Source organism: Gallinula chloropus (genome assembly GCF_964237585.1).
Source record: "Gallinula chloropus genome assembly, chromosome: 17".
Lineage (NCBI taxonomy): Eukaryota > Metazoa > Chordata > Aves > Gruiformes > Rallidae > Gallinula > Gallinula chloropus.
The window spans coordinates 7,652,909-7,665,544 of NC_140102.1; the positions used below are offsets into that span (position 1 = coordinate 7,652,909).

The 12,636-nt window shown below is 38.3% G+C and overlaps 1 protein-coding gene across 1 annotated transcript in view; it reads left to right on the forward strand.

Moving 5' to 3' along the window:
• The first annotated feature begins 536 nt into the window (after positions 1-536).
• LOC311198024 (septin-2) overlaps positions 537-12,636 on the forward strand; it is a 32,926-nt gene continuing 20,826 nt past the window's right edge. The window contains exons 1-6 of the mRNA XM_084271901.1: positions 537-582; positions 1,681-1,780; positions 3,266-3,352; positions 3,988-4,111; positions 8,297-8,431; positions 8,894-9,011. Of these exons, the coding sequence (XP_084128027.1) occupies positions 556-582; positions 1,681-1,780; positions 3,266-3,352; positions 3,988-4,111; positions 8,297-8,431; positions 8,894-9,011 (591 nt within the window). The 5' untranslated portion in view covers positions 537-555. The remainder of the gene's footprint in view (positions 583-1,680; positions 1,781-3,265; positions 3,353-3,987; positions 4,112-8,296; positions 8,432-8,893; positions 9,012-12,636) is intronic.

Below are 12,636 nucleotides of genomic sequence, written 5' to 3' on the forward strand. Positions count from 1 at the left end.
GATGCTCAGTGTGTTCACATCCAGTGATAGTACTGCAAAGTGACTGAAATTAATGTTACAATCACAGAATCAGAGTCACAGAATGTTAGGAGTTGGAAGGGACCTTGAAAGATCATCTAGTCCAACCCCCCTGCCAGAGCAGGGTCTCCTAGACTAAATCACACAGGAATGCATCCAGGTGGGTTTGAATGTTTCCAGAGAAGGAGACTCCACAACCTCTCTGGGCAGCCTGTCCCAGTGCTCCATCACCCTCACAGGGTAAAAGTTTCTCCTTATATTCATATATAGAACCTTTATCTGGAAATCCCATAGGTGTCCTGTTCTCAGGAGAACTTTTGTATGTGATCATAATTCTCAAATACAACATTTTGCACAACAGTTGGGTTGCATTCACCCATTTGTAAACCATCCTCTTCATTCTTTAAAGCTGGGATAGAGGAGAAGGATCTTCAAGGATACTGAATTTTAGTATTTTGAGTTTTAAAGGAATCTTTCTGTTTTAACACACACTATGGATTTTATTTTCCAGTGTCTGAAGCTTGGGAGTGACGAAACATGTCTCAATCAGGTGAAAAAGTAAAGGTAAAGAGATGGCTGCACAGCCAAAATTTTCTTCAGAATCGGTTCGACTTCTGAAATTACTTGTGTTTCTGCTGAAGTGGTAAAATAGAGAATCACTGATGCCCCACTGCTTCAGGTGCATTTTTAAAAGGAGCTGTTGAGTAGAAACAGAGCTTGCTGTGATTCTAGTAATAGGTTTCAGATGGTTGCCAGACATTCAGTGTTTGCTTACACATTGAGTGTGGTGCCTTTACCTCAGGAAAACTCATGTGACAAACCTTTATTTCTAATGTTTTTGCCCATCTGGGTGGGTGATAGAAGGTGATTTGTTGGCAGTCCTTTTAAGTGATTGCACCTGTATCTCCCCTGGCCCCACTGGAAGCACAGCACTGCATAAAACCTCCTCATCATGAATGGGTCTGTGAAGAAAACAGTTGGTTCTTGGTCACTCATTGGTACCTAAAATCATGTGGTTGCAGTTCAGGTTTAGGCTTCTGTTAGGTTTTCAGTCAATTGATAGCAGATGGTAAAGCAGACTCCCCCTCTTACAGCCTAAATCTCTTTGGTAAGTTTTTCAGGCACCTTTTTTTTTTTTTTTTTTTTTTTTTTTTTTTGTGTTAGAAGTTAATCATTGTGAAGATAGGTGATCAGCTTAACAAGCATCAGATAGATCTATGTGTGAATGTATCTTGATTATCTCTGCATTGCTATACAGTGCTGGTTTTCTACATGTGAGCGTTGCATTATTTATTTTTATGGAATATAGCAGGAGCCAAATTTTAACAGAGATTTTTGACCTCCAGTTTAAAAATTTTGGAATTTTTAGCTATGTTTACAGCTTAAGATTGATACATCTTCTTTTTTTTAATTTTATCCACTGAGAGACTTGTTTATGGTGTAGCCCCAGGTGCTTATCAGATTTCTGCTTCTGTCAGACTGCTTGGTAAAGGGGCCTGCTTGAGGTCTGTCTGGCTGTAGCAGTGAAAAATCATTTAATTCTCTATTTTTCCATGCACTTAGTGTGCCTCTGCACTTCATTGTATAGAACCAGCTGAACTCCATTTCAACTTTGTAGGGGAAAGGGATCTCATTTATACTCTACTTTTGTTTTCTTGACAGTTTTCTGACTCAGCAGGCTATGTGGGGTTCGCTAATCTGCCCAACCAGGTTCACAGGAAATCTGTGAAGAAGGGCTTTGAATTCACACTGATGGTGGTTGGTAAGTGACTTCTTTATTTTTTACTGTTAACCAACAACAAATAAATTCTTTCATGTAGACATGTATGTCTTTCTACTTAGCAGTTAACTGTTACACAGAAGAAAAAGCTTTGTACCTCTATACAGTCTCTAATTAAATCTCTTACTATTTTGTCGTGTTTGGTGGGAGAGAATATTTATAGTGATTAAAGATGATGACTGTGAGCCAAAAGGACATTCTTGTATTCCTGACTCATCATCAGATGGTAGGGATAGTTGCTTAATCTTCTTTGACTCCCATTTCCCCAACTGAAGGCATGACTGCACATGGTTAATGTCTTGCTGTTACAGTGGTGATGCTGTTGTGTTTCCTGCTGATCTGTACTGACTCATTCCAGCATTATTTAATTCTCCTGCTCTGTGAATGAGCACCTGTAGGGAGTCTTTGCTGGAAAGTCCTTTAGGCACACAGCTGGTTTAAGTGACATGTTGAATTATACTTATGTTGAATCAGTTTAGTGTTCTGGAAATGCAAAGGGAGTCCACAAATGCTATCACCTTCTTGACATTCCAAGGTGAGCAGCTATGTGGTACTGAAAAATGAAGAGAGATGTGTAGACCTTCCTTCTTATTCCCTGTGCTTTGTGATAGCATTTGGGATTGTTTGGTGGCAGAGCAATGTCTGTAAAATAGCTATGTAATTTGAATAAATGTAGGATATTTTATTTCATCATTACAGATTAATCCAGATAACTTCTCCATCACTTAAGAATAGGTTGGCAGCATCTAAAAAGACGCGGCCAGTTGTTTTAAACCCTGACTCCTTTGATTCCTTGCATCAGGGAAAAAAGCCATTCTGTGTAATTCAGTTTTAGTAATTCCATTTACAGATTTAACTCTATTACTTTGACATAGGACAACATTTGTATGACCTCAGGTTCTAAAATTATGGGACTTCTCAGGTGAATTTCGAATACTTTTCTTAACATTTTCTGTTTCATGGGATGTATTTGTCCTAACTGTAAGGGAGAAAAGCTCAACTGTTAGTTTGGAATTGCTTTATTAATTCTTCCACCTGACAGTGTTCCAGGTTCAATTTCCAGCTTAGGAAAACCTTAAAGCTCTCAGAAATTCTCAGTGGGAGAGTTACAGCTGCTGGTTTTGTGAGTTTCAATGAAAAAAAAAGTAAAAGCACTTTTATTTCCCTGACGTAACCTATCTCTAGATCTATAGTCAGTGCTGTATGACCTTTCAGCTTTTATTATGAAATCTATTACAGTAAACTTAGCATTTTCATGTAACACTTAAAAACACTAGAGGCTTGTTTTTCCTGTGTTTTTTAAAGTGCTTAACTGAACCTTTGATGTTTTTATCTCAATAACCAGGGTGGATCCTGATGAACAAATTATTTTTCCTTCAGTATGTGAGCTTGGGGAAAGAGTGGTGCTTTAAAAAGCCTGGAGTAAAAGGTGTATGTGTTTAATAACCTGAATTATTTTGTTTGTAGGTGAGTCTGGCTTGGGAAAATCCACTTTAATTAACAGTCTGTTCTTGACTGATCTTTATCCAGAACGTTACATTCCTGGAGCTGCAGGTAAATGTGGTTTTGCAGTTCCTCCAGCACATGCACAACCTATGAAACTTCTTGTTCTTTCAGTTAATATTGCTTTATTCCAATAACTTCACCCATGAGACCCTTTCTTCATGCTGTCTAGGTGTATTTTAATCCTCCAAATTATCATTTTTGAGCTGTCCTTTTTCTCATATTTAATTTGGAAGTCTTGGCTTTTGTTGTTTCTTTATCAATTGTTACTAAAAGAGTAACCCTCAAACCTTTTAGCTGTCAATACACCTAAATGTCATTTTTCTCTAATTCCCATTTTTATTAATTTTTTTTTGCCTGTAATGCCTTCAATCCTGGTTAGAGCTGTAAATACCTTTTGGCAAAGAATCTTGCATACTTCTAAGTATTATAATTTTATTTTTGCATATTTTCATTAGTAAATCCCCCATTTTTTTTGTTTTTAGTTCATTGCTGCTTGTGTATTTACAAAATTGTGGTGGTGAATTTTCTCTACCAAGCTTGGGGTTTTTTTCCTCTAAAATATTTCATGTCCTTTAGGTTACAATACACTTCAAACTACATTTCCTCTTCTGTTGCTCTCTCCTGTGGGGGGTTTTGCAAGTATTGATGAGCATAATAACAATGAAAATGTTCCTTTATTTTAGAGAAAATAGAGAGAACGGTTCAAATTGAAGCTTCTACAGTAGAGATAGAGGAACGAGGGGTGAAACTGCGTTTAACAGTAGTTGACACACCAGGATATGGAGATGCCATTAACAGCCAGGACTGGTATGTGTGCAAATGCGACTTTTCTATATAGAGGTTGTGCAAGACACTTTGTCTCTCTGAACTTAACTGATTCAGCTGGTGATCTTTGGCTGGCTTTGTACTGAATTGAAGCAACAGGTTTGTTATTGTTAACTTTAGTGGAATGATGGTCTTGAATTCATGCTTTTTTCTCAGTCCTTGCAGTGAAACACAGTTTTCTAAGCATTTCTGTGCACTGTGTGCTCATCTTCATATCATCAGTGACACAGTTATTGAGTCTGAGCTTTCAGATCAAGTTTCTCTTCTTTTTGGTTCCTAAAATACACATCTCTAGTAAAACTGTATTGCCTTGTACAAGTTCCTATTTCAATTTTCTACCATTTTTTCATGTTTTTAAAAGGTTTGGTTTGTGTTCTCTAGGCTGGCTACGACTGTCCCTCAAAACTAATGATCTTCCCTCCAGTGCATGATCGTAATCATCATCACATGCTTTTCCTTTCCTGATCTTGTGACAACTTTTTTCCACATAAAAATGAGATATATTAATGCACTTTTCTAGGATACCTGAATTATTCCAGTGCAACTGGAAGCGAAACTTTGAATTTCCACAAGGTTGTCTTTTAAGAAGTGCTAACAATATTTATTTTCCTTAGCTGCTAATTTTTTTGGACACATTTTTTGTGGTGGCAATGGTAATGCTGAGGTAAACATGTTGCTGTGCCGAGAACAGGAGCGTAAAGCTAACACTGGTTAATTTGAGTTAAAGATCAGGAAGGAGACAAATAGCTGATAAAATAAACCATCTGTACTGCTAATAGAATGTTCCCTTGACAGAATGCTGTGTTAGAGGGGCATCCTGCAGAATGTGATTATCAGACCTGGTTTTTCTTTCTGTGGCATCCTGTAGAAATGCAGCAAAAGCGAAGGCAGTGGAGTCATGTAATGCACTAAATGAAAGTTTGAAAGTAAAGCTGCAATGGGACTTTTCTTTTCCTGCCACTTTTCCCACTTTATTAAGTTGGGAAAAAAAAATTGAACTTTTAGAATTGAGGCATCTTTCTGGATTGCAGTGTGGTCTTGCTTATTTTGTGCACTGTTGACTAGAGCTTCCTTCCGCTGGAGCTGAGAGCTCTGCCGCCTGTGCATTGTGTTACATCGAGCTCTTCCTGTTGATTGTGTTCTAATGCCCTTTGTTTATTCTGCTAAGATGTTTCTTAGGGACCTACGTGTTCAGATTTTTTCCCCTTTCTTTTGGGAGGCTTGCTGAATAGAGTCATTCCGTGATGATTCAGAACCAGTAGAACAATTTACTGGTTCCTCACAGAAAACTTAAGCATCAAAATACGTTATGGGAACAAACAGTACTTACTGCAAAAAAAGAAGATGCAGTTAATTGTCTCTCTCTTGTGCTGTGGTGTTATTTTGATGTCTGTTCGTCTTCACAGGATGTCACAGGGACTTGGATGGATAGACTCTTTGTTCCAAACTGACATCAAGACTAACCCAGTGCAACTACCTTCCTTCCTTGCTGGTTCAGAGGAAGCAGCGAGTTCGTGCTCTTGAACTTCTGTTTGTGTTCAGGAGCATTTACTGCAATTGTGATTAACCAGCAGATGGTGCTGATCTCAATCCAAGTTTTATAAAGCACTTTTTTCCCTCTCTTTTTTCTTTTTTTTTTTTGTTTCTTTAAAGCTGCACAAATTCCAGACTACCTACTTTTCAAGGTGATGAATTTTACTTTTGGTTTCCATTGTTGGGTAGGTGAATGGGCTAATTTTACAGTTTGACTTTCAAGGATGGAAGCTGGAGTTAATTTTTATGTTTTTTCCATCACAGAAGAAGTGCTAGTAAGGACCATGTGTTGTCAGGAGTTTGCCTCCTGGACTGGAATAACCATGTTGAATTGGGAAATGAATTATTACAGATTTTGTACAACACATTCTCTTGAGTATAGTGTTTTTTGTTTTCCAAATGCTATTATATTTAAAACAGCCTGTAGGGAAAGGTGGGTGCTAACCACAGTTAACCATAATTTTTTAGACTCTGTGTGAAGCTTCAGTACAAGCTGGAGTTCTGTGTCTTAGACTCAAACGATAGCTCGGAATGCTCTTGGCATCAGTTCAGAGTGTGTTTGGAGAACAGCAATATTCTTTATGGTGGGAGGTTTGAAGCGTGGGATGGCTGTTCCGTGGGTAAGGACACTGGGATGGGGAGAGAAGCATGTCCTTACAGTAACGTGTTTCCTCAGACAGGAGAAAAGGGATCTAAGAAGGGCAAGGGAAAAAAATTGCTTTGTGAGCAAATTTGGGATCAAATCTGGTCTCGAAAGGGTGGTTGACAGAAAGAATTTACAGGTTTGCTTATTGGATGTTGCTGATCAAAGACCTTTTCTCATCGTGGTTGCGGTGTCGCAGGCCGTGTGACAACTGCTTTCTGGCTGCTGCTGACTGACTTGTTTGGCTGGCTAATGTCAAGTTGTATTTTTGTGGATTTTGGCAGCTTGGTAATATTGTTAATTTTCCCCCAGTGGGCTTAAAGGCACCCGTTGTGTTTGCTGTTAGAATACAGGATGTGCTATCTCCCAAGTAATGACAGCACAGTGGTACAAGGCAGGTGTTTCCCGGAAGTCAGGAGGTACAGGACACCAACGCCATATTTATAGGGAAAATTATAGCTGTTAGAGCTAGAAAGCTGCACGTAAACTGATTGCATTGCCAGAGAAATGTGTGATAGTTACTTTCCCATTGTTTGGGCTTGGTTTCTGTCCTAATATTCCTGTGTCTTCAGTCTTGTTACCTTTCACCAGCTAAGAGGAGAGTGTCTAAGATCAACAGGAGTGCAAACTATGGTGTCGTTTTTCAACATGTGTAGGCATTAAGATGCCAGTTCTTAGACTAGGACAGCACTAAGGTCAAACCCCAATGAATTCCATGTTTTACTGTGTTGTTTTCTGTGGTATGACTTAGAATGGTGCAAATCTTGCAAAGATATAAGCTCGTATATACATATTCTGCTACAGATTTATTTCTTATTAATCCAAAAGTTTATTCAACTTCAGAAAGTCAAATTCCCTGAGGGATCTCTTCCATCATTCTTTTTGCTTTCAACCATTATCTTCATTACAGTCACACAGCCCAGGGTTGAACTTTGCTGTCTGTCACAGCATTTGCCATCATTCTGTGTGTTCGTTTTCCGGATTACTCATTCTTTGTGTTCTTTTATCCGTTTCCTCTTTACATTTCTCTAGTCAAATTTGTACTTTCTCAACAACAGAAATACTATTTTTCAAGTTGAGCTTTCAGTTTTTCCCAAAGTAGTTTAAGATATGTTCATGAGACACAGTCATCTGCCTAATCTTATCTTCATCAGTGTGTTCATTTCCCTTCCCCTGCAGTACTTAATATAAAGTGTCCTTTTATATTAATGTTGTTTGCAGGTGTCTACATGCTCTGGAATATCTTAAATGCATTGTGTTTTCTCTTTCTAGTCACTGCTCTTTATATCTGATTCATCTATATGATCCTATTTTGTGTTCCTTTACTTCTTTGCAGGGCATATTTTAAATTGCCTTGAACTAAGTAGGAATTACTTTTCTTTGCCAACAGAAAAGGATTCTGTAAGGTAACAAAAATAGCTTAATAAATCATGTGATGCTTTACTGCATGACTTGCAAATGTAATTGTACTTAATTCAAACAGACTAGAATAGCAGAATTTTCATAGGTAACTATAGAAACCTAGCTCTAGGGTCAGGGCTGTAAATCAAGAGGATATCCAGGATATGTCATTTGTCAGCTGGTTTAAAAACAACTCCTCACCCCTTGCCCCCAGAAAATAAGATGAAAAAGTCCTCAATCTTCTGTTCCTGTCTGTGTTATTTCAGCACTGAGTACAGATTTTCTTTTTCTTTTATTTTCTTGAGCTTGCACTTGAACTTTTTATCCAGTGGACAGAGTAACACTTGAATGTAACTCCAGGCATAAATAGACACTTAGTGGTTGCCATGACAACATCTTTTTGCATTATCAAAGTTCTTTTCCTCAGTAGTAGATACAATGCCAGGAAGTTGGATTTTTTTTTGTAAAAGAAATGTTCATAATAGAAGTGTGATTCTCCTCCTTTTGTTCTTATCTTTTAATGATTATTTTATATTTAAGTCAAGCTGATCTAATGTGCTTCTCTTTCTAACATCCCCCCCATTCCACAGCTTCAAAACAATTATCCAGTACATTGACAACCAGTTTGAAAGATACCTTCATGATGAGAGTGGTCTAAACAGGCGCCACATTATAGACAACAGAGTCCATTGCTGCTTTTACTTCATCTCTCCCTTTGGGCATGGGTAAGAAAAAGCTCTGAAGCTTTTGTATTTTACGGCACTGTGTTATGTTTGTAAGTCTGTTTATTACTTGAACTCAAAACTTAACTTTAACACTAAACTGAGTTACTTCCTACATTGTCAGCCAGTGCAATTAAAATAGTCTGGGGGATGAATGCTCCTCTCTGCTTTTTCCCCTTTTCTGGCATGTAATATTTTTTAAGGCAGTCAGTATTATGTTGTTTATTGCTCAGACACTTAAGACCTCATAGTTTCCAATTTATAGTGAGAATTTTAATTGCAATTCAGCCTTTACATAACCAAGCTGGAAAGCAAGTGCTCTGATGTTATTTTATTTTGGAAATATTATTTATGATGATACTTGGAACAAGTAATTTTTAATACATTTGGTCTGTTTAAACAAAAAACCCCACCAACCTTTTTTTCTTTTTTTCTCTTTTTTTTTTCCCCCCCACTTGTTGGCAGGCTGAAACCATTGGATGTAGAATTCATGAAGGCTCTTCATGGAAAAGTCAACATTGTCCCTGTGATTGCCAAGGCTGACACACTGACGCTGAAGGAGAGAGAAAGGCTGAAGAGAAGAGTAGGTCCAACACTTGATCATGAGAACAATGCAACCCATACGATGTTAAAGCCAAATATAAAGTAAATTCAAACTGAAGAGGGGTGAATGATATTGGTCAAGGACCTAATCTGCAGGAAGTGTGATGTGGGAAATTGTCACTGAAGTCTGATGTGCTCTACCAGTTACACTGGCCAAGAATCTGAGACCGTTGTTGGCTCCATGTGTCTTAGCAAACATTGCACCCTGGTAGAGCAAAACCAGTTTTGAACAGAACTGTTTAAGGAGGGCTAAAAGCATCATGAAATGCACATAGTGTAGGTGTTTCTGACCAGCTGTCGTTTATTTCAGTGGACTGAATGGCCATTAGTGGTGGAAGTGCATTAGGTATGTTTGGATAGTGCATCTTTAGGTTTAGTTTCATTTAGGTTTTCTTGCCCAGCCTTTCCAAGACATATTACTTTGTAGCAAATTCTACAGGAATGAAGTGAGTAGTTGTGGTTGTACAAGCAGTTCACTTTAAAGCTAATTTACATTTAATCTCATCATAGAATAATATGGCAAATGAATATAAGCATTTAATCTTTCTTGGTTTATCCTTGTCTGCAGTGTAGACAGTCGTTGAAGGGGGTGAGAGGTATTTATATAAAGTGACCAGTTTCATGATGAACTAAGTGACAGGCGGGGAAGGAAAACCAAAGAAGGTCATACAATGAGTTAAAAAGAACCTCTAGATCTCATGGGAGAAATTCTGTCCAGGCTCTGGAGCTTTATTTTTGTACTTCCACAGATGCTATGAGGAGATGACAGGTACTGTATACAAACTGAAGAACTCATAGAGATAATAACCAGCTTCTGCTGCTTTTACCACTTTGCTTTTTCTGTGGCTGTACCGACTTTGTGAAAGATTTTTATCTCGTAGTGGTATTGTTTGTGAAGCTGCTACTTTTTATAAAGAAACTATTTGATCTTTCAGCAGTGTACTTCAGGCCCAGCTTTTGTAGGTACTTATTATTTAGTTGAGCATTTGGTAGCAGAATGATGTTGAAAGATTTAAAGCAGACATTTAAGTCAGATGTTTGCTATTTGACAGTATAATTCACTGGGAATCGGAGTGTTCTGCTTTGTCAGTTCAAATAAACTGATAGCAAATAGGTTCTAGCTACAGTCATCTTTCACAAAAGCAGTTCTTAGGTGCAATGAAGAGGAACATGTTTGTATCAGATTTCAATACTTGCTGTAATTCTGTTGGAGCTCTTTCTTCCATGCTCCTTTTATCTCTGTGTCAGGCATAGTGTAGCACGCGTGCTGTTTGACATTCACTTCTGTGTGTTGATTGGTAACACTGGGTTTTATCTGAAATGTGACAGGAGCACAAACATGTTTCCCAGTGTGAATTGCTTATTATTTTTCAGTACAGTGCTATAAGTGATCTCAGATTGAGGGTTAGCCTATGTTTATTGCGGGAGATGGAGATGATTCCTAGTTTACATATCACATGATGAAGAGATTAATGTAAAAGCAACCTCTCTTGATCATATTTGCTGCTAATCCATGTTCTTTCTAATATAAGCAAACTTACTTTTAACTAACTAGTCTTTTAAACGGTCCTGAGTGATAATATATGGACACTGCCTTTATGCATTGGCTAAATATAACGAGATGTAATGGTTACTCTGTCATCTGAGGGAGGGGTTAGGAAGCAGGTAAACAAATCTTCATTCTTTTTGTACTGTTGGCAAAGGTCGCTCTGCAAACCAAGTTTATATTAAGTCAGATGTATAATGTGGTTCCAAAGCTTTGAAAATCGAGTTACTGTATATTGTTCTAACTCAAAGCATCTTGGTTAACAGAATCGCTAATCAAGAATAAGAATCAAAATCCTGCTTTGCTGACGCAGCTTGAAGTCTTGGGGATTTTCAGATGTTTCTGCCATTTGGCCATCAATCTGAAGTGAAATGTTTTTGTTTTGCTGCTTTGGACTAAGCAGCAAGATCAGTTTGTGGTGCTTGCAAAGGAAACCCAGCTTGGAGTAATTCCTGTTTGGTCTTTCTGGAATTCAAAGTTATTTTTTAAAACTCTTGAGTGGGAAGAAATGCAAGGCAGTTTCACAAGCTGTGCCATGCAAGGCTGCTAAGGAAACCTGCTTAAAAGAATGACTTCATGAGAGGGGAACTAATATTTTGACTTTTTTTTTGAATTTCCCATGGGAAGGCTAATCTTTAGGAACACAGAATCCTCTGAGGCCAATAAAATTCAGATTTGAAGACGCAAAATGCTGTTTCATTGTTAGAACCATAAAATACAGTTTGTTTTTATTGCGATTCTTTTTCCTTTCAGGAAAGCACTAGGTTTAACAGCTGTAATATATTATTCTAGCACCCCTTGTTGTCGGCTTTCCCGTTATTGTTTCACTTGCATTTTATCTTCAAGATCTCAGCCAGGTTAAATGTCCTTTCTTGTTTTATGCAGCTACTTAAAGGCATCGCAGTGCAGCTCTCCCAGCTGTGTGCCTTTTATTGTCATTTGCTGACAATTCAGTTATCTTCCATTTTGCAAAACAATAACAACATACATTGATTTAAATATAATTGTCTGAATGTAACTGCTAATTGCTTATTGGCAACACTTATTCCCCCCCCCCTTTTTTTTTTCTTTTAAAGAATACTGTTCTTGGTGGGGTTCATATTTTATTTAGTGTGAGTGTGGGGGATGTTTATATACCTGGCAGGAAAACATTGTCATGGGAGTAGCTGTGGTTCATACATGGTCATTCCTCTTCTAATGGTGTGAAGGATTGTTTTATTTTAAACAGCTGTTTAATAATCAGGCTCTGGCTGGACCAGTTTTATTTATACCATGGCTATCAGTAGAAGGATCTAGCTAACAGAGGATCGAGGAAGCCAGCAATACTCTGAGAGGGCTCGTTAAGACCATTGTCCATTTGAAGTCTGGTTGCATTTGTGTTATCAAGTTAATGTCCAGTTACACATGTAGCAATGACAGCACAAGTCCTTTCATAGGTTTTCTTGAATGTTCTTACGATTATGTTGAACTCCTCCACCCAATTTTCCCCAAACATTGTCTAGAGTTCTAGAGTTCATCACTGCAGTAGTGCTGCTGCTTGGTTCAGGGCCAGTTGTGGAGTTGCAGTTGCTACTCATTGGGGAATGCTAATCTAGGAAGGTTGCAGTTACCTGTTCTCTGTGGAGAGACCCAAGATCCCTTGGAAGGGAGTGGCTGTGTCATTCTGTCCTAAGGAACCTGCTCTGGCAGGGGGGTTGGACTTGATGATCTCTTGAGGTCCCTTCCAACCCCTGCAATTCTGTGATCTCAGTGGTTTTTTTGTCCTCCTCTCGTACAATGACACTTTCTTCAGTGAAAGAAAATCTTGTCAGTGCATCTGCTGGGATTTCCCATGTAAATGTTTGTAATAGTACAGCAGTGGAAGCGTTCTCTTTGGTTCTGAAGGAAGGATTGACTCCTACCACCATCTGAAACCGCCAGAGGTCTGGAATTACCCCAGCTGCTCACCCCTGCAGTGATTTCATTAGGAAGAGTATAAGCAGGAATACAGACTAACATAAAAAATATGCTGCCTCAGACATTAGTGACCATAAAGAAAACGGTTTATGGATATTTTTTT